The sequence below is a fragment of the Pteropus alecto genome, unplaced genomic scaffold (assembly GCF_000325575.1).
Source record: "Pteropus alecto unplaced genomic scaffold, ASM32557v1 scaffold88, whole genome shotgun sequence".
In the NCBI taxonomy this organism is placed as follows: domain Eukaryota; kingdom Metazoa; phylum Chordata; class Mammalia; order Chiroptera; family Pteropodidae; genus Pteropus; species Pteropus alecto.
Window position 1 is genome coordinate 14,077,892 of NW_006494611.1, and position 21,224 is coordinate 14,099,115.

At 42.4% G+C, this 21,224-nt stretch overlaps 1 protein-coding gene across 1 annotated transcript in view; it reads left to right on the top strand.

Moving 5' to 3' along the window:
• The window catches only part of MYOF (myoferlin), a 138,085-nt gene extending 118,897 nt beyond the window's left edge, over positions 1–19,188 (top strand). The window contains 10 exon segments of the mRNA XM_006925945.3: positions 1,156–1,304; positions 3,325–3,464; positions 5,663–5,751; positions 5,842–5,937; positions 9,439–9,580; positions 11,877–11,976; positions 14,363–14,553; positions 16,445–16,554; positions 16,939–17,086; positions 18,537–19,188. Coding sequence (XP_006926007.1) covers positions 1,156–1,304; positions 3,325–3,464; positions 5,663–5,751; positions 5,842–5,937; positions 9,439–9,580; positions 11,877–11,976; positions 14,363–14,553; positions 16,445–16,554; positions 16,939–17,086; positions 18,537–18,575 — 1,204 coding nt within the window. The 3' untranslated portion in view covers positions 18,576–19,188.
• The last annotated feature ends 2,036 nt before the right edge of the window (positions 19,189–21,224 follow it).

Below are 21,224 nucleotides of genomic sequence, written 5' to 3' on the forward strand. Positions count from 1 at the left end.
CAACTGGCCTAGGGTCCCACAGCTAGTAAGCAGCAGACCTTGGATTTGAACTTGGGTACTTAAAGCCCATGATCATCTCCTGAGCAAGTGGATAGTATCTTGTTGTCCTTTTTACTAATCTGCACTACTTATCAAGTACCTCCACTCACTACCACCTGCCTGAGGGTTCTCTGCACAGAGTCTTGGTGTTTGGTAAAACACCTAGATGGGATCACAGAGATGCTAACCTTGCATTTGTTTATTTAGAATGTATGAACTGAGCTGCTACTTACCTCAAGAAAAAGATCTGAAAATTTCTGTCTATGATTATGACACCTTTACCCGTGATGAAAAAGTGGGAGAAACGATTATCGATTTGGAAAACCGATTCCTTTCCCGGTTTGGATCCCACTGTGGCATACCTGAGCAGTACTGTGTGTAAGTTGCTTTGGTCATAAATGTAGACAATTAGATGATGTTAACACCTAGGGAAGCTGTGGCTGTCTACCTCAGTGCCTGTCTTCATGGAGCCACCGCTCCTTTGAGTCAGATGTATGCTGCTTTTCATAATAGGATTCTTTTAGAGAGAATCAGGGCCATAGCATTGCCCAACTCCAGGAGGCAACATTCACAGTGGCATCTGTGTAAAACATTGGCCCCTGGAGTAGCACAGTGCTCTGCGGGGATTGTATAGGCAGCAGTGCTCAGAAAATCCCAGTGCCCTCAGCCTCCTTTTGTGAGTTCCCTCTCCTTGATGCCAGGGACTAAGGGCCAGCAATTTTGATGACAGGAATACCTTCCTCCTCCCCGCCCCAACTGATCAAATTTATGATGTCCCTCTTTATCTGAGTGCTCTTCTACAGTACCTAATGAGATACAGCTTGCTGGTTCTAGTTTATGAATTTGCCTATTATGATTATGGCGATCTCAGTCAAACTCCAAAGTTTTACAGAGGAGGAAATTGAGAGAGAAAAAGGAGATCAGTTGTCTGAGGCCAAAATCATTGTGGATTTTAGGTCTCCGGAATAGATTTCTAGGCAAAAGCTGAAATATAGAGCCCATTCCCAGCTCCCTCACTGCATGGGGGCACCTATCAGTTTGTCAGTAGGCGTGCAATGACTCCAAGAAGAACTTGTGTGCCCTGCAGTAACTCTGGGTGTGGGATGTTACTCACAGTTCTGGAGTGAATACGTGGCGAGATCAACTGAGACCAACACAGTTGCTTCAAAATGTAGCCAGATTCAAAGGCTTCCCACCACCCGTCCTTTCTGAAGATGGAAGTAGAATCAGATATGGAGGACGAGACTACAGTTTGGATGAATTTGGTAAGATGTTGTCATTGATTGCAAGCCAGTTACAAAGTATAGTTTGGGGGTGTATATAAATACATGAATCAGTTACAAACCCATTCCTGGTGCTGGATTTGCTTTGGGGAGGGGGATGGGCAGAGCAGTACCCCAATCGTACCACAGGGGACTCCACACACGTGACTATCTAACAAAAGATCCATTATAATAGAGTTTTACTGTCATGTCAGGTGTCAAAGTGGACACATTTTCTTGTCTGTCTTATGTTTTACTTGAACTTTTAGGTCATAACACTCGAACTTTGAACACAAAGTCCATGTAAAGCAAAAATGCTCAGATGGCGATGCAAGAATTTGTCTATCATTCTTCTAGCTTTTCTCTGAGAAACTTCAGTGATTCTTGGGGTTGGTTCAGTGAATCTGCCAAGTTCACATCTGGCTCACATCCAAACTTGGGGTCTTGCTCTTTCTCAAGCAGTAATTTATAACACAATCTGTCCTGCACATAAGCTTGGTAGAGCATAAGAGCTATGAGATGATTCTGTGTTTTGTAAGGAGGGATGGCAGTCAGACTGGCCTTGAGGTTTCATGGGATATCCAGAGAAAGCTGAGCAAAGACACACAGAAGTGAAAATGCTTCCTGATCCTCAACTATTTATTCTTGACATTTTAAGAAGCCATATTTTGTTTTTCCATTTGAAGACAGTCAATATCAGGGATGATCAGGGGTTTAAGAAATGTTGATGCTGCTGTTAACATGAGAACTTACACAGGAGATAGGGAATAAACTGGCAAGCAACATGGCCTAGCAAACAAGAGTACTCCAAGACAATTAAACGATATCCCAAAAAGCTGTATCTGTCATGACAATTGTTCTGGTTCCCCTTGTTACATAACAAATCACCCCAAAACTTAGCAGCTGAAAACAACTATTTTGTTTTGCTCACAGTTCTGTGGGTTAGCAATTCAGGAAGGGCTCAACTGGGCGGTTCTCACTCGAGTCATTCATGCATTGGTTGCTGTCAGATGTCAGCTGGGGCTACAGTCATCCAAAGGCTCAGCTGAGCTGGATATCCAGGGTGGCTCACAACACATGGCTAGCAATTGATGCTGGCTCTTGGCCAGGCACTCAGCTGGGGCTGATGACCAGAGCACCTACTCGGGCTTTTTCAGTAAGGCAATCTCTGGGTACCCAGGCTCCTTACATGGCAGATGGCTTTCCCCAGAGCAAGCACCCCAAGAAAACCAGGCAGAAACTGTGTGGCTCTTTATGCTTATCTTCAGAAATCATACAGCATCTTTTCTCTAGTTGTCAAATATCTCTCCAGACTCAAAGATAGGATATAGACTCCACCTCTCAATGAGAGGAGTGTCAAAGAACATTTGAGGGCTGTGTTTTTTAAATGCTGCTGTAATAACTGAACTAACAAATTTCAGTGGCTTAACACAATAGAAGTTTATTTCTCATAAATTTCAAACAGGCATACCTGTAGATTGGTGGCCCTCTTCCAAGCAGTGCTTCGTGGGCTCAGGCCTTTTCATCTTAGAACCTGGCCATTCTTCAGCTCAGGTGTCAAGGTTGCTGTTTTCTTCTGTATCTAGAAGAGAAAGGCACATACAGGATCCTACATGAGAGGGTTTTATGTGCCAGGTCTATCTGAGACACACATGTCACTTCCACCTGCATTATATTCTAGCCTAGCCTAGTCGCATGGCCGCACCTAACTGTAATAGACTCTGGGAAACAGAGTCTGGCTGTGAGCCTCTGCCATAAGGTAAACATAGCTTCTCTTACACATTCTGGTGTGTTCTTGTCCCTTTGCTGTTGGTAGCCCACAAGTCAGGTCTGAGACAGGTTGGGCAAGGGCCCTGGTCAGGAGCTTTTTCTATCAGTGGCTCCTTCACCAGTCGAAGTTTGCACACTGGCACTGCCTGACCATTTTGCAAAGTCTGGAATGAAGTGCTGAGAGCCCCTCAGGCCATCTGGCTGAACTGTTCCCAGATGCCCATCCGTATTTCAATGCTGCTTTCCATTCCAGAAGCCAACAAAATCCTGCACCAGCACCTTGGGGCCCCCGACGAACGTCTTGCCCTTCATATCCTCAGGACTCAGGGACTGGTCCCTGAACATGTGGAAACAAGGACTTTGCACAGCACCTTCCAGCCCAACATCTCCCAGGTAAAGGCGCTCCCTACTTTTGAAGACCCATCATCCACTCTCCAAACGCAATAGCAGACATAGACTTACCTCTTTTATTTCTTTTGGATACTTTTAGATACAAAAGAAATAGAATGACACTGAGATTGGCCTCATCCCAAATGGGAATTTATTATAAGAGTTTTCAGATAATTCACTAAATCTAGACGGGAAAATTACTATGGCTCAGAACAAACTTGGACTAGAACCTTCCCTGTCTCTTGTCTGTTTGTCTCTCTGAGTCTACTTTATTCTGCCCTCTTTCTGTGGTACATTCCCATGAATGAGAATATTGTGTGTTTCTGGGGTTTTAATATAGTCCCATCTGCTTCCAAATGTGGAAAGGATGGGTTGCCCCGATTTGCACCCAGCTGTCCATCACCGGACCACTTGGTTAGAGGTAGGAGGGCAAGGCCTGGCAAAGCAACTGCTCTTGGCCCAGCGTGGATGAGGCAGTGCCATCTGACTAAAGAGCCAGGAAAAAAGCTGTGCCGCAGTGCACATGATGGCTCTTTACAGGGACCATGTGGAGAGTGATGCGGACAGCTAGTTTCTAGAAGCTAGAGAGCAGTCTCCAGAGAAGCAAGGAGAGACATGGCAAACGACCAAATAATCCACATGGAAGTTTGTTATAACGAAGACTCCCAGGATATGCCTGCAGAGATCCAGATTCAATAGGTCTGGAATGGGGCCGGGAATCTGAATTTTAACAAGTACCTGGAAGGGTTCTGATGCAGCTAGCTAGGAAATTCCACTTTAAGAAATATTAATCTAATGAATGCAAATTTTGTTGATAAGAACAGCAGACCCATGCACAAGCTTATCTCTAAAAAGTATCACAAATGGCCTGGGCTTACTATATGGCCTTCTTGTTTTTATTCTGTTCCACATTTTTACTTCTTCCTTCCTTCTTTTGTTATTCTTCCTTCCCCCAACAAGCCCTCTTTCCCCTCCCACCCTGAAATTGAATAAAGTCTCAAGAAATTACAAAGTGAGAAAGATTTCTCCCTGGGAATCACCAATACATACCACCACCACCCTGGCCCCCATCACCTCTACCTACCGCGTTGGACAGACTGTGGCTGGGTCTCAGGAGACACCTGGAGGCCTAATGCTCTGTAGCATGCTTGATGTATTGTAGAACTTTGAGCCCTAGAGATTAGTTGGAAGAGAGTCAGGATCATGGTAAAATATTCCCTTTTCAAGAGTTCCAGTTAATTCATTTTACTCACAATGCATTAGGAAGCCAGTCTAGTGGTTTCCTTGGCAACCTTCTTAAAGACCAGTCTGTTTTTGTAATGAAGGCAGAGTCTACAGAACATCCAAAAACAGTTTGGGGAATTTAAATTGGTTCACATGGTTGATGTAGTTTGTTAATGGCATTCCTCGTCTGTCTGGAAGAACATTCCAGTCAGATAGATGGGCTTGGTCTGTGGCAGTCAAAGACCTGAGCAGGGCCTCACCAAAATGACAGCACAAGTGTCAGTCAGGCTGTCACCCTTCCCATTCCTGAAAGCTTCCTCCCAGGTCGTGGGCACTAGTGAGCCAATGTCAGCTGGGAGAGCAGTCATGTTCTTGTCATTGAGTCTCTCCTTTGAAAGTGTCATGTCATAAGTCTTTCTTTTATGAAATTAAATACCATTTTATACTACTTTCGTTGTCTATCTTGAGGTAAGTGGAGAAAGTCCTGAGTGTCACAGAACTGGGACTGACATCAAGTACACCGTAATGATGAATAGAGTAACGGCTTGAGAACTGTTCTGAGAGTTGAGGGCTGAACTTTAAGTTGTTGTAAGATGATGTATGTGTCTGAGTGTGTATGTGTGTGTGCATTTGTGTGTGTTTATGTATATGTGTCTGTACGTGTTGGGGGTTGTGCTAGCAATGGGAAGCCCCTTGTTTTATTAACTGGGGAAGACTCACGACTGTGATACATGTGAGCACATGCAGCCCGCAAAGACTCCTGGGTGAGAGTATAGAGTGGGTGGCCTAAATTACATGGAAGAGATATAAGATTCACCTTGGTTTGCTCTTCTACTCTCTTTTTTTTTTTTTTTTTGCCTTCTATATGGACTAATAAATTAGGCCCAAAGAAATAGTTTCACCTAGGAAATATGAATGAAAAATGTAGTCTCTGCCACCTATAGCTTTATTTCTCTTTTCATTTTTGAATGGCTCAGGGAAAACTCCAGATGTGGGTGGATGTTTTCCCCAAGAGCTTAGGGACACCAGGCCCTCCTTTCAACATCACACCACGGAAAGCCAAGAAGTAAGTAATGTTGAGACCCTGCTATATTGGACGGGGGTCTTGGAGCAGGACCAGAGGAAACAAAGCACCTGTAAACTGTGCTCTTTTCAGATTTTACCTGCGTGTTATCATCTGGAATACTAAGGACGTTATCTTGGACGAGAAAAGCATCACAGGAGAGGAAATGAGCGACATCTATGTCAAAGGGTAAGGTTAGCATGCGAGAGCCTTTTGACACATTCAGGGAATGAAACAGACTCCTTCATCAGTTTTCATTATTGAAGATGTTCACTGTAGGATCCTCAGTTGTTTGGAGCTATTTTATCTCATGAACGCAATCTGCTTAAGAAGTTCCAGGGAGACAAAGGTAGAAAGAGCAGAAAGAAAAGAGAAACTTGTATGGATCTTGTTTATGAGCAGAAGCATCTAATTACTATAAGAAATGATAAATATTTCTCCATTTCTCTTTTAAGAAAATGGATTTTGTTGAATTTATTAAGCAGAATTGTTATTTTTGAGACTTCATGGTCATGTAGTTCATTTTTATTCCTTTTCGATACCTTGAATGACTAGCTTTAGAAACACAAGGAAAACTTCTAAATTTTCATTTTTTATATATTTTATTACCAACAGCTAATGTCCATGAAAAAGAAGAAATATTAGCAGAATTTTTTTAAATCATTGATTCACTAACATTTACTGAATCCCTGTGTCCAGCCTGTAAAGTGGTGTAGTTGTTCATTATTCTGTTACTTACATAATTCAGTGCCAAACAAAGAGTTTATGTCACAATTAGTTTCATGTTATACATTGATCATAGATGTTGAGTACAGAACAGCATAGCAATTAAGAAGCCAGACTGTGGTGTCACAATTCAAATTCAGACTCTGCTTCTTAATAGCTCTGAAAACTTAGACAAGTTACTTCAGCTCTCTGTGCCTTAATTTCTTCACCTGTAAAATGGAGATAATGAGAGTACCCACTGCTTAGGGATAATCAGAAGCCTGAGTTATTGAAAGCATTTAGAATAGTGCCTGGCGAAGAGTAAACACTATGTATTTTAATTAGTCAGGATTCTCTAGTGAAATAGAACAAATAGTCGTGTGTGTGTGTGTGTGTGTGTGAAGAGAGAGAGAAACTTACTATGAGGAATTGGCTCACCATAATCTGGAGGCCGTGAAGTCCCACCATCCGCCATCTGCAAGCTGAGAAAGCCAGTGGTATAATTCAGTATGAGTTCGCAGGCCTGAGAACCAGGGGAGTTGATGGTGTTAATCCAAGTCTGAGGTCAGGCGAAGATGAGATGAGATGTCCCAGTCCAGTCAGTGAGGCAGAAAAAGGGGTGAATTCCTCCTTCCTCTGCATGCGTTCTATTCAGGCCCTCAACAGATTGGACGATGCTCACCCACATTGAGGGAGGCAATCTAATTCACTGAGTCCACCAGTTCGAATTCCAATTTTTTCCAGAAACACCCAAAATAATGTTTACTCTGGGCACCCTACGGCTAGTCACATTGACACATAAAATTAACCATTGTACTATGTGTTAGCTAGTAGTATTACTATGCCACATAGACTAAGTTAGGTCCCTTGATATGTAAAAAGGTAAAACTCATTGAAATGTAATATATTCATAAAAAACAAAGTTTCGTTTATGATCTCAAGTGACCTTCAATCAAAACTTTGTTAGACATAATTACTGTCATTTAGGATTACTGTAAACAGGGAATGTTTCATCAAGTTCTTCATTATTCTTTCTCATTTTAGAATCTTATTATCATTCACCAAGGAAAACTAATCCCAGCTAATCATATATCTATATGCAAATTTATTTGACTATCATAAGCATTATTTTTTTTTCGAATCAGAGAAACAAACTCAAGTAATACTGGACTGACAGAAAACTCCTTTAATCAAAAAAGTAAAGTGAAGCCTACGGTACCATGTCGCATTTGGAATTAATCTAAGTACTATGAGTGAAAAAATGAATAATGCAAAAATAACATGCATAGTACTACACACTTATGGGTATTACATAAAGTTATGCACATGTGTACACATACATGTACTTAGAGTAATGAAATTGTTTTAAAATTAAAATGTGAAAAGATTTAGATTTAAATTAAATGTGAAAAGATTCACCAAAAAAAACAAAAGAGAGAAAGAGATGGAAGAGCTGCAGGTGGTGAGCAGTCTGGGGGAAGATGGTGGTGACATTTTGGGGGTGGGTCAGGAAGTAAAGCCGCTAAGGGCCCAGCCAGAGAGTGTGAACTCTCTTTGGTGAGTTAGTTTAAAAGCTTAAAAGTTAATTGTCAAAATGAATCTTTCAACTAAGTTAACTAGTCAGCTAATTGACCAGCAAAAAGTAAAACTATTGTCGTTGATTGATATTAATACCACTACTAATGAGCACATGACTTTCTATTCTCCATGGTCCTTGGAGGCAAAGTAAAGAGCTTGGACTTCAGAGTTACACAGACTAGGAGTTATATTCAATTCCATCCATTACTGGCTGTGTGACCTTTAAGTTAGATAGGCTCTCTGAACCTCAGTCTCCTCATCTGTGAAATGGAGATAGTTGTATAGTCGGGAAGAATAAAATAAGACATGCTAAGTGCCTGGTTCATAGAAGATCATCGTAAACATAAGTTAAGGGTTTCCCCTTTCCCACTCTGGCCCTTCTAAGCCATGATCCCTCATTCTGTCCTCATGTGGGCCATGTGACGGGAGCACATATCATTAACCTCATTTTATAGAAGAGAAATGAAGCTTAGAGAGTCAGTGGCAGAGCAAGTTCACAGACAGGCCTGCCTCCTACCAAGAACCTCCGTCTGTGGGGTCCAGGCATCAATATTTTTAAAAGCTCCCTAGTTGATTCCAATGCAATTTTAATGTGCAGTCAGTGTTGAGAACCATGCATTCAACCACTTTACCAGCCTAAAATTCAGTGTTTCCTCTGCTTCCAAACCGGGAGTCTTTCCAATAGCAGGCAGATGTGACAACAACTTCTTCCCGAGCAGTTCATTCATTCATTCCTTCATCAGATATTTAATTAATGTATGCTATGTGCCAGGCACGAGTCAAAAGAAACTTTTCAAATGTCAAAAGTTAAGATGTTAAATTGTTTATGGAAATGAATTTTCATAGATATGCATATGAAAATAACAGCTTACATCTCCCTTGCTAGTCTCATTAATATGATCAGAGTGACTCTAGGAATAATAAAAAAAGGAAGCTGTAAGATTATTTGAGCCGTGCCTGTTTTGTTTGCTTAAGTAAAATATGGAAAAGGAAATGCTAAAACAGAACTAACTTAAATTCATTGAGCCTATCAGCAGTGATGACAGACACTGATGAGTTATTCTTATGAAGACTCAAATAATAGCCAGCAAGCTCCAACATTCCCAAAATAGAAGCGAAGTTGTTGATACTTTCCAGAAAATTTCACCTTATCCCTGTTAACTGAAGTCTAAAGGGTTTCCTGCTTTGGTTTTAGAGGAATTATATTTTATTTGGCTACAACTTGTGTTGAATGCAGCGGAGCGCCTCCCCTTCATAAATCAGCCCCTAGCTCCGTCAATAACTGGAAGCTGCCCAAGAAAAGTGCATTAATTCTCCTGCCCTTCACTCGCCTAATCACTGCACAGTTTTGCGGCTAGATTGCCTGTCAATCACACGAAGCTAAGTCTGTTTGCCTCTGCTTTTCAGCTGGATTCCTGGCAATGAAGAAAACAAACAGAAAACAGATGTCCATTACAGGTCCTTGGATGGCGAAGGGAATTTTAACTGGAGATTTGTTTTCCCATTTGACTACCTCCCAGCTGAACAACTCTGTATTGTTGCTAAAAAAGTGAGCTCTGAAATATGCCAGTGGGAAGTGGATGTTATGGGTCTTCCTTAATGCAGATACTCAGAGAATGTCGGAGCTGCTCAGCACCTCGGCAGTCATGATTCCAGCTCCTTCTTGGTACAGATGGGGACTCTGAGAGCCACAGAGGTGTAGATACCTGCTCACGGTCACACAGTTATGACAACTATTTGTGTAGTTGAAAGTATAAAGAACAAAACTTTCCTTCCCCTAATATGTTGGTGGCAAGGACCTGATAAAGGGTAGATAGACATGAGGGTTTTATATCAATATATACAATAACCCAAGTATATGTCACAGGGAGACTGATTTCTTCCCATGATAAGCAGAACTGTTTTACTAATTAACCAAACAGAGTCAAAATATTAAAGTAGGTAAAATTTCCCTCTTTTAGAAGCACTTCTGTGAGGGTTCAGATTCCCAGTCGTCTTAATTTATAAGACTCTCTGTTACAGAGCTCAACTCAAACTGGCTTGTACCAAAAAAGTGATTTGTTGGTTCATATTACTAAAAAGTCCAGAGATGACTGACTTATGGAATGCCTGGATTCCAGGTTGAACCGATGTCTTTAGAAATTGCTCTCACTTTCTCCTCCCCTCTGCTGTGCCTTCTTCTGTGGGCCTCGTTCCCTGGTGGGGGCAAAATGGCTGCCAGGGTCCTGCACTCTCAGCAACCTCAGCAGAAAGAGAACAAATCCCCAATGGCGCCAACCAGGCATCTGGAATTGGGCTTCAGCATCTCTGCCTGTTTGGGGTCATGTGCTTATCCCTGAACTGCTGCCTAGAGACGCAGTGCTGACTGGCCTGACTCTGGAGTTAGGGATAGAATTATTTCTTCCCAAATTGCATGGATCAGAGGAGAGGAGTCGCCAAGAAAAATTTGGGTCCTTTACTCCCAAAAAAGGGGCCCGAACCCAAGGCAGGCAATAACAACAGATGTCTTTTATAGGCCCCTCCATCCCATTCCTACCCCGACCCGTGTTCTATAAACTTACCCTAGCTCTTCCTGGTCACCTCCGGTCCCCACATCTGATAAAAAATATACCTGCCTCATGTCACACCTGGCCAGGCCCTACCCCGATGGTCCTACTCAGTGCTGGGGCTGTAGTGAACATTTTTCTGTGCCAGGTGAGATGGAATGCTTTCAAAGGGCACTTCCTGGAGACACGGAGTTCAACCTGGTGTCACATCATGCACATTTTCAGATGGTGAGGCAGACTGGGGAGGGGAAGGTGGAGGACTTGGGGTGAGGTAGGCCTTAAGTTACCTTTCCTATCTACCTACATCTGAAACTGGACACCCCGCCCCCCACCACCACCACCCCCGGGCCCTGAGTGGTAATTGGAGCATGATCTCACACAAATTGTCAGGCGGAGCCAGACAATAGCAGAGTGGGCTTCCCAGCCTCTCAGAACCAGGCCCTTTGAGCCCTGCAAAGAGGAACACTCCTGGAATATTATCTGAAAAACAAAAAACAACTCAAACATCTTCCTTCAGTTTCATGAAGTATTGGGGAAATCCTCCTTCTTCTGGGGCCAGAGGAACTTAGGTATAATTGGGCTATGGAGGTGTTTTTATTCTTGGCTAATGGGCCGAGGCAGAGCAGAGACCAGAGGTGAGAACTTGGAGGATGCCCAGTCCTCCCTCCACCTAACTCTGTGATGAGGGATCTGGGGGTCTCAGATGACCACAGCATGTAAAACCCAGCAATATTTTTCAAAAGCCGGAAATGCCAAGATGTCTTGAATATGCGCTGACAAAAGAGTAAAACCTGTGCCCCAGCGAAGTGGGAGTGCTTGGCAGTTGTGTGGGGTGGGCGGAAGGTCTGTGGGATGTGCAGAAGGTGGCTGAGCAGAAGTGACCCCCTGGCAGGTGCTATTGTGGGCCAGACTAGCACAGCCTGGCTTTGAGAGAACAATCTAAGCAAGACAGAGTGGTCTTCTGGGGTGGGGGGCGGCGGGGAGAAATCGTCATCCCCAAACCCCGGGAGCGGTAGCAGGAAGTCACACTGATAGGAACGTGGCAGGAAGCCTTCTGCTCGGGAATTGCCTGGGACATCCTTTTTGTCACCTAGCTGGTGGCCTTGAGACGTCCTGGGGAGCCCAACTGTCTTCCATACACTTGGGGTGGAGGGGTAGAGCTAAGGGGAGGGAGAAGAGGGGTGGAGATGTAAAGGAGAGAGACGGCCCCATGCCTTGATGCCGGGTGTTTCCAAGGGGAGGGTTTTAGAATCCAGCAGTCAGTGTCATTTGGTTTGTCTGTTTCTCTTGTCATTTTAGGAGCACTTCTGGAGTATTGACCAAACTGAATTTCGGGTGCCACCCAGACTGATCATTCAGATATGGGATAATGACAAGTTTTCTCTGGATGACTACTTGGGTAGGGCTTACATTTGGATACTTTTCTCTAAGAAATGGTACCTGGAATTAGTGAAATCAATTAAAACTTGGAATTAATTATTTAAATCTCTAATACTTTGGGTAATTCGGGGTGGATGTCCCGAATTACCTGGATGGCCTCTGGGCAGTGTAGCCTGCCCGTCCCTTGTCTCAGGTCCTCTAAGTAGTGGACAAAGTAAATGTCACACCTTTCTGTGGTCCCCATCCTCTTTCAAGGGCCCCCATGGAGGCTCTTGTATCAGCTCCTGCCTTCCTATTAAGACTCAAATCCTATTTGCACAAAAGGATGCCACACCTTTGTCTCCACTTCCAAACCACCCACTCTCTCTCTTCATCACCTCAGAATTGGTTCCTTCCTCCTTCACGCTGCTCTCAAAAGTGACTGAGGTCCCCTAATGTCCTCAGCCATTGTTCTTCCCCTAGGTCCATCCATCCTTTTCTGTGGCTAAAGGCACTTGTTAAACATCCCATCACCCTTGGCCCCTCCATTTCTCAGCACATACCTCTCCACACCCAACAGCACAGAGCTGTTCTGATTTTCTCTCTCCCAGGCCTTGGGTCTGTCTCATTGGTTGGCTCTGTTTCTTCCCCCAACTCTTTAAATACAGGCCTTTGCCTTCTCCGGGGTCTTTGGCTCTTCTCCAGACCCCCTCGGTGATTTACCCACCTCAGTTGAAGGTATAGCTTCAACTTTCACCTTTCAGCAGCGTATGACTCCTGAACCAGGGTGTGTATGTAGCCTGACCACCCTCAGTGCCTGACATATAGTAATAAGAAACTATTATGATAACTCATACCACAGTATATAAATGAATCAAATCAACATGCCATACATCTTAAACTTACGCAATGTTATATGTCAATTACAATTCAGGAAAAAAAAAAAAAAAACTGTTGTGATGATTATTCCCAATTCCCCACCAGAAACATTCACCTTTGTTTGGCTAGCGCCTCAAATTTATCATGAAATCAAAATCAGCTTTTCTTCCCTGACCTCATACCTTGTGTCCTCATGAACTTCTTTTGCTATTCACAGCCCCTTCATTGTCCCAGCCACCCAGGCGAAAGCACTCAGAGTCCTCTGTGGGTCCTCCTCTTTTTCCTCCGACTCAGTCCTAACAATATAATCTGCTTTATCGCGCACATTTATTTTCTTATTTCCATGATCTCTGCCACTTGCCAGTTCAGACCTCATTTTCTCTTAGGCAAATGATACAGTAGTCCCCAACACATCTCCCTGCTTCCAGAGCATCTTTCCTGGCAGAGGAAAAGCCCACAGTGGTCAGTGGCTACGTCTTATTCATCCCTTTACTCCTCGTAGCACCAAGTATAGTGGCTTTGACTTGGTGTTTAAGAAGAGTTGAACATACAAATAAGTGTGCAAATATGCTAACTTATAAAGTTTATGGGCACTTAATTCCAGAATAGTGGTGGGGTTTTCTCTTCGAATTTAAACAAAATAGTCTGACAATAAATAAAGAGAATGAGTATATTTCAAAAGAGCTAAGGGACAAATGGCTGTAGTTATTATTGCCCAAAGGAGAGACGAGATAAAAGCAAGCATTAGGTCAAGAAAAGCTGAGTAAATTGTGGGCTATGGATCCATTCTAAGATGAAGAGCAGTTTCGGAGCCTGACAGTTTAGAGAAAATCCCTGTTGCTCTGCGGCCACCGTCGAAGACCAACTCTTTGTCCAAGTGGCCTGTAGCCTTGACCTCACACCACATATACCATTTTCTTAGGGAAAGGGCTCATGGGAATTCCCAAGCCCAAAAGACAGTCAGTTAAAGTGCTACTAAAGTGTTAATGCCTCACATCGCGGAAGAAAATAATGTGCTTCTCCAGGTACCCTGATGTGGGCTTCCTAGTTCCTGGTGAGAATTTCCTGTTGAGATGTCACTTTCCTTCTCAAGCTCCTGTTTTTGGGGATACAATAGGAAAGACTTGGACATGACTGTTCCTTGGAGTGTCCCAAGTACCAGGAGTCTTTACCCAAAGCCAAATGACTGTGTTTAGGGCAGTTCAGAACTAATACGAGCAAAGTTCAAATTCAGGTTGAATGGAAATTTTGTCTATAGATGTTTAGTGTTTTTGAATTTATAGAACTCTGCTTATGCTCCTGTCTTTGAGAAATAAAACATGTGTGTTTTTTTTTTTTAAAGATGCAGAGTGATAGAAAAATATTTCTTCTGCCACTTTCTGTCCTATCTGGGAAGAATTCTCAGTGTCTACCAGGGTTCTTTAACTCACCCATCACCTGTTCAAAATCACTGTGTGCCTCTCTTCTGACAGGGAACATTGTGTTCCCAGGTAAACAACAGAATGATCCACTTGAAGTTTATTGGAGTTTATTGTTTCCTTGGCTAGGTTTCCTGGAACTTGATTTGCATCAGACCATCATTCCCGCAAAATCATCAGAGAAATGCAATTTGAACATGATTCCAGACCTCAAAGCTATGAACCCCCTCAAAGTGAAAACCGCCTCACTTTTTGAACAGAAGTCCATGAAAGGATGGTGGCCGTGCTACACAGACAAAGATGGCTCCCGTGTGATGGCTGTATGAGCATTTCCTGGTTGGGGGTTGTTTAGGCTTTTTATCATCTGGGGTTTGCCCTTTATCAATAGATTTACTCCGGAAGTGTTGAATTGGTGGGACTTTAGGTTATAGGAATGGTTTGTACTCGGGATCACAAGAGGAGGTGGCAGATGCCTGGAGCATATATTTGGGGTTGAATGGAAGGTGGGAAGATTCGAATTGTCAAAAAACTGGGAGCCAGAGTGGATACAGTGTATTTCTTTAGGACTTGCCTTTACCAGGTAGGCTAATTTACGCCGAGCTACCAATACAATTCAGTCCAGAAAGGAGAACTTCAATTTTGAGCTGTTTTCATTAAAAAAAAAAAAAAAAAAGATGGAGGAAGCAGGGAGTGCTAACAACCACTGAAAAAGAAGGCCATAACTTGCAAGCAAGTTTGGAGAACTCAAAACATATTTTGATATAAAAGCAAGAATGCAGGTTGCCATGCTATATCACAAAAGACCACCTAATTTGTCATGTATTATTATTAATAGTTAACATTTTACATCACTGATTATGAACCAGACAACATGCTAAATGCCTTACATTCATATCCTTGTTTTTTAAAATGACTTTGAGGTATAATTTACATAAATAAACTTAAACTGAACTCATTCAGAGCACACACTTTGATGAGTTCTGACAGATGTATACACTCATGAAACCACCGCAATCAAGATCCAAAATATTCCCAATACCTGAAAAGTTTCCTCGTGTCCTTTGCCGTCCATTGCTCCACCTGTGCTGGCACAGGAAATCACTTATCTGCTTTCTGCCACTATAGGGGATTTTGCATATAATCTCATTTAGTTCTGCTGACAGCCCCATCAAATAGACATTATCCCCATTTTACAGATTCACAAAGCAGGCTTGGAGAGATGGAGCACCTTGCCACAGTCAGACACCCAGGTTGGTCTGACTCATCAGCATAGGACTTATCATCTGTGCTCTACCACCTCAGTGAGGGTCAGGGTCAGGGTCAGGGTCAGGGTTCTCACATGGTTGGTGACCCAGTCAGCCTTCCGGGGTTCTAGAAAGTCTGTTACAAGCTTAGTTAAGCCTGGCTATACAAGGGGGCAAGTTTCTAGATTTCTTTCAGGCTCAATGTCCTCATGTTCACATGAGGATAATAGCAGTATCTGCTTCATAGGCTGACTAGGTCACCTTCACCAACCGTCTGAGAACCCTGACCCTGACCCTGACCCTCACTGAGGTGGTAGAGCACAGATGATAAGTCCTATGCTGATGAGTCAGACCAACCTGGGTGTCTGACTGTGGCAAGGTGCTCCATCTCTCCAAGCCTATTTTTTTAATCTGTTCATAGAGTTGCCATGAGCATTACATAAGATTTTCCATAAAGAAGGCTTAAGCAGTGCAGCGCCCAGTGCATCACTCAGGAACCTGTGAACAGGGAGGCAGCATTCATTCATTCACTCATTTATTCAGCTAATGTTCATTAAGTAAACATGAAGCATATAATCTGTCTTGGAGCTTACAGTTAATGCTCAACACATATTAGATACTGTTATTAGCAGTATTCAGGTTGATCTGGATCCAAGTAAAATTACAAAGAAAGGTGTGCGGAACAGCAAGGAGATTGGTGCAAGAAAGTTAGAGTGACAGGGACATAGAGAATGAGAAGCAGGGAACAGGGAGGAGGGGAAGCAATTTGTCCTCTGGGTTTCCCACAAGGAAACTCAGAAACACACGAAAGAGGAAATGTGATGAAATCTCTTGAGGAAAATTTAAGGCAATCTAAGGATTGTTTTACAAGAATAAAAATCACTGCTTGGGGAATACTCCTTGGGTCGAAGTGAAAATATTTATGAAACGTGATGTCATGTGTTTAACCTGTTCTGCTTTACTGAAGGGGAAAGTGGAGATGACGTTGGAAGTCCTCAATGAGAAGGAGGCCGATGAGAGGCCAGCTGGGAAGGGACGGGATGAACCCAACATGAACCCCAAGCTGGACCCACCAAAGTGAGAGCCCTCTTTGTTCTCAGCGTTGTCTGATCCCCCAAACACCTGCAGTCTGAAAGCCCCCCATTCCAATTGGCTTAATGGAATGGATTAACTGTTGTCCTTCTAATTTAGTACTTAATAGTCGGGGGTGGGGGTGGAGAGGTTGGTGATCTGGCTTCATTTTAACCATTGTCCTTTCCCATGAAACCAAAATCCAGTGTGCCTTCAGGATCTTAGGAAACTATGAAAGTTTCAAGAATCTTTCTCAGCCAACTAAGGAGAATACTATCTTTTCTTGACTTTATAAATGTCATTAATTATTCTTTAAACTGTGTTATTCTTGGAGGTAAAATATATGTCCCTCCCGAGCTGGGTAGGTAAAACCATTTCTTTGCAACACAGCCGACCAGAAACCTCCTTCCTCTGGTTCACCAACCCGTGTAAGACCATGAAGTTCATTGTGTGGCGCCGCTTTAAGTGGGTCATCATCGGCCTGCTGATCCTGCTGATCCTGCTGCTCTTCGTGGCCGTGCTCCTGTACTCCTTACCGGTGAGAGTCCTTAGCCCCTTGTCTTGGCTTTTTGTGTGTGTGAATTGTGGTTGGTCATCTAACTGGGTACTTGCATTTATTGCTGTTCAGAATGACCTACGTAGCAGTTGTGGTGGCACACAACAGTTCAGCCTTTGGAAATTTAAAGTGATGTGTCCTCTGGTTAGACTTGTATTCTTAGAGTTTCATGGATTTCGAGCAAAACTTCATGGCCTGAAAAAACTTTGGGTTTCAGGAATTCTAGGAGATATCACTTGGCCTTCAGCAACATATGTCTGGACTATAGCAAGCATTTCTAACTAATCTTCCTGCCTTCAGACTCCTTGTCCTAGCATTCACAGATCCCCAGATCTAGGATTCTTATAGGTCTACACAAACTCTGAACTCCACCCAAACTAAATAGTTGGACCCCGAAAAAAAGTATTGCCCTTACCTGCCAGGATGTCTTTGCCAGTGCTGTGCCTTTGCCCGTGTCTTTTCTATCAACACCTTATTCATTCTTTAAGGCCCACATCATATAACCTCTGCCTTAAATTTCCCTTTATCACCCCAATCATAATGGGAGTCCAGATGGGGAGTTTGCCAGTGTGCCTACAAGTAGTATCTTCATTTCTCCATTCAAGGACTTTATTGAGCATCTACTATAGGCTGGAAATTGGGGTGTAGACATGACCAAGGCATGATTTCTGCCCATAAGTGGTTTATAGCCTGAGGACGACCTAACATGTGAACAAGTAACTTACTATGAGAGGCAAGCTGTTACAGAGATATGGACCAATGGCCATAAGAGCCCATTGATGAGGATGATTTGAACAAGGAGGGGGCATTTAAGACCATTTTGCCAAATAAAGAAGGAAAAGTCCTGGCATTCAAATTCTTACTTCAATTCAAATTAGTAATAATATAGATTATTATTATTATTATATAGTTTATGTTGAGTAGCATAGCCATACAACCACAATAGCAGAGATTTTATGTCTTCATTTTCCCCAATATAATACTTTCAGTCTGTTAACTGAGTACATGCATATTATTTTCTAGTTGTGGGTAGTCCAATCTGCCTTGACAGTTTAAAAAACTTTTCATAGTTATTTCTTTTTCTTGATTTAAATTCTATTGATTTAGATCAGTGGTTCTCAACTGGGAAAGATTTTGCAACCTCCCACCCTCACCCCCACCCCCACCCCACAGAGGGTGTTTGGCAAAATCTAGAGACATTTTGATTGTCACAACTAGGGGTGGCACACCTGTCATCTAGTGAGCAGAGGAGAGACCAGAAATGCTGCTAAATATCCTGCAATGACCAGGACAGCCCCCAACAAGAATGAATCATCTAGTCCTAAATGTCAATAATGACAAGGTTGAGAAACCCTAACATGTGTGTGTGTGTGTGTGTGTGTGTGTGTAATATAATTTTTTTTTTTTAACACTGTTTCTGCTTCCTTTTCAGAACTATTTGTCAATGAAGATTGTGAGGCCAAATGCATAATGAAAGCAAAGGCTTCTTTTCGAGAATCACCCAGCAATGATGGAATCCTGTCTGTGTTTATGGACCAGAATTAAGGGTGATTTTGTTTGTGTCTGAGATTGCATTCCAGAGGCAGGTTGTACTACTTCACCAAGGCCCAGCCATTCCCAGAGGGTCTAGCTCCTGGAAAGTCAGGCCAACTGGCAATATTTTTATGTTGTTATCTTTTGAAGTATTAAAATTTTTATCATGATTCATTCTTGTTGGGGGCTGTCCTGGTCATTGCAGGATATCATGTCAAGATATTTTTTATCAAGATGTTTTTCAAGATATTTTTTATCAAGATATTTTTCAAGGTGGCTGGTTCCATTTACAAATCGTCTTTTTTGTATGTGTCCTTAGCTGTATAATTCAATTTTTGGAAATTGCTGATATTGAGTTTGAAAATTTCTGCATCTTGACTTCATATTCTTACTTGTAATCAACGAAAAGGACTGTGCATTATAAAAACAGTTAGAACAGAGTCATTCTTATTTATGCTGGCAACCACTGTTACGCTATTTTATGTGGATAAATGTCATGAAACTCTATTCAACCTCTATGGTAAACCCAAATAAAAACATTTCACCTTTGACATGTAGCTGTTTGTTGTAGCTGTGGGCTGAGATGGGAAGGATGCAGTTTCTCATCTTCTGGGTCTCAGTGGATGAAATGCCATGGCATACCACTTGGCCATAAACCCTTTATACATGTGCTGCCAAATCTAGGCCAGCGGGTCAAACGGAGGCTAATATAATAAATAATAAAAATTAACTGTCACTAAAAGTATTTATTCTATGCACAGCATTATTTTAAATGCTTTGTGTATATTAACTCATTTAATTCTCAAGGTAACCCTATAAAGGTAGGTAACATTCTTAACCCCATTTTACAGTTGAAGAAATTAAGGCAGAGAAAGGTTAAGTAACTCGCCCAGGGTCATATAACCAATAGATGATAGAGCTGGAATTTGAACCCAGGCAGTCTGGGTTCTTTCTTTCTTCACTTCTTTAACTACAGGACAGTATACCATCAGTGGGAGGGCTGTCCAGGGGAGCATGGAGATCTGCTCAAGTAATGAGTGACAGCAGCAACCCAGTGCGGCTCTAGGCCAACACCAAAGACAGCATGTCTTCTAGATCTAGAAGATGTGAGAACATTGTCCTGCTAAGACATCAGATCATGGTGAGATCAGTAAACAGTTCTTTCTATTCAGAGAAACACAACTGAAAGGAGCAAGAAATGGTGCGAGAATGGTGATATTTCTGGACATTTAGACAACATTATACCACAATGATGACTGTCTCGGCATTATTGCTGAGTTGTTTCATATTTTGAATATTTTAATTCCCTTCAATGTTCTGCCAAAAACCTTAGTGTTCAAAGTGTGCTCAGTACATAAAAAGGTTGAGAGACACAGCACTAGCTAAGTCGGAATGTTCGCCATTCTCCAGGCATCATGCATTCCCCCAGAGTCTGTGCAGGTGACCTCCCTCTGGGTATACCTCCACCCACCTGCGCCGCGGGCACCCCTGCCCACCCTTGAAGTTCTGGTTCAAATGCCACTTTCTCCTTGACACTTCTTGGGCCCCAAAGTGACCCTTCGATCTCAGAAGTTTACATATTAGTTCAACTTTTCTAAAAAGATATGTTAAAAGCCTTAAAAATGTTTGTGCCCTTTGACCCAGTAACTCCACTCCTGAGTATTGACTCCAAGGAAATAATCAGAAAGGCAGCCAAAGGTTCATGTACATAAATGTATGTTACATTATAATGGCACAAATCAGAAACAAACTAAATGCCCAAATGTAGGGGAATGGTTGATTATATGGTAAATCTCATATAGTGCAACAAGATTTTAAAATGTCGATTTTAAAAATTTTGTTATCAACATAGGAAAATGCTGGTATATGGAAAATGGAAAAAAATACAAATCTATATAAAATAAGAACTTAAATATGTGTATGTCTATAAAGAAATGCACCAAAATATTAGCAGGTAAGGAGTTTATGCAAATTTTACATTTATGCATATTTAGATAATAATTTTTAAATGTAAGTCAACCTAGGAGATTCATAACCATTTTTTTCCTGTAAAACTAAGAACTCAGGTTTTACAAACATTGCTATACTTTGTTTCATCTTTTAACTATGTATGTGTGGCTCATTTTCACAACTGACAGTCAGCTCCTTGAGGGCAGGTGTAATACCATAAGATCTAGATTTGCATCCTGGATCATGCTTCAGACTCATCCACAGCTTGGGAACAATAATACCTCCTTCACTGGATTGGGGTGAGAACCAAATGGAATCCTGTATGTAAAGTACCTTCGCTATGTCTGATGCTCAGCAGGTACTCAATACATGAAATCTTTAGGTGTTGTATCAGACTGGTTAAAGTCTAACCTTTTAGTTCCAAAAGCAGAATCTAGAACAGGTTCTTTTCCTTCTAAGACTCGCTAGATAGGATAAAAGCAAGATATAAGACTGTCTCCTGCCTTCCCAAGACCCAGAAGGGAGGGCTGGGGGCCCAAGTCAGGAGGGAGGATAGGAGGTCAGTTCTTGCCTCTCTAGGCAGTATTGCAAAGGTTGACATGTGAGGGTGGTGACAGGGACACTTGCATCGCTCCAG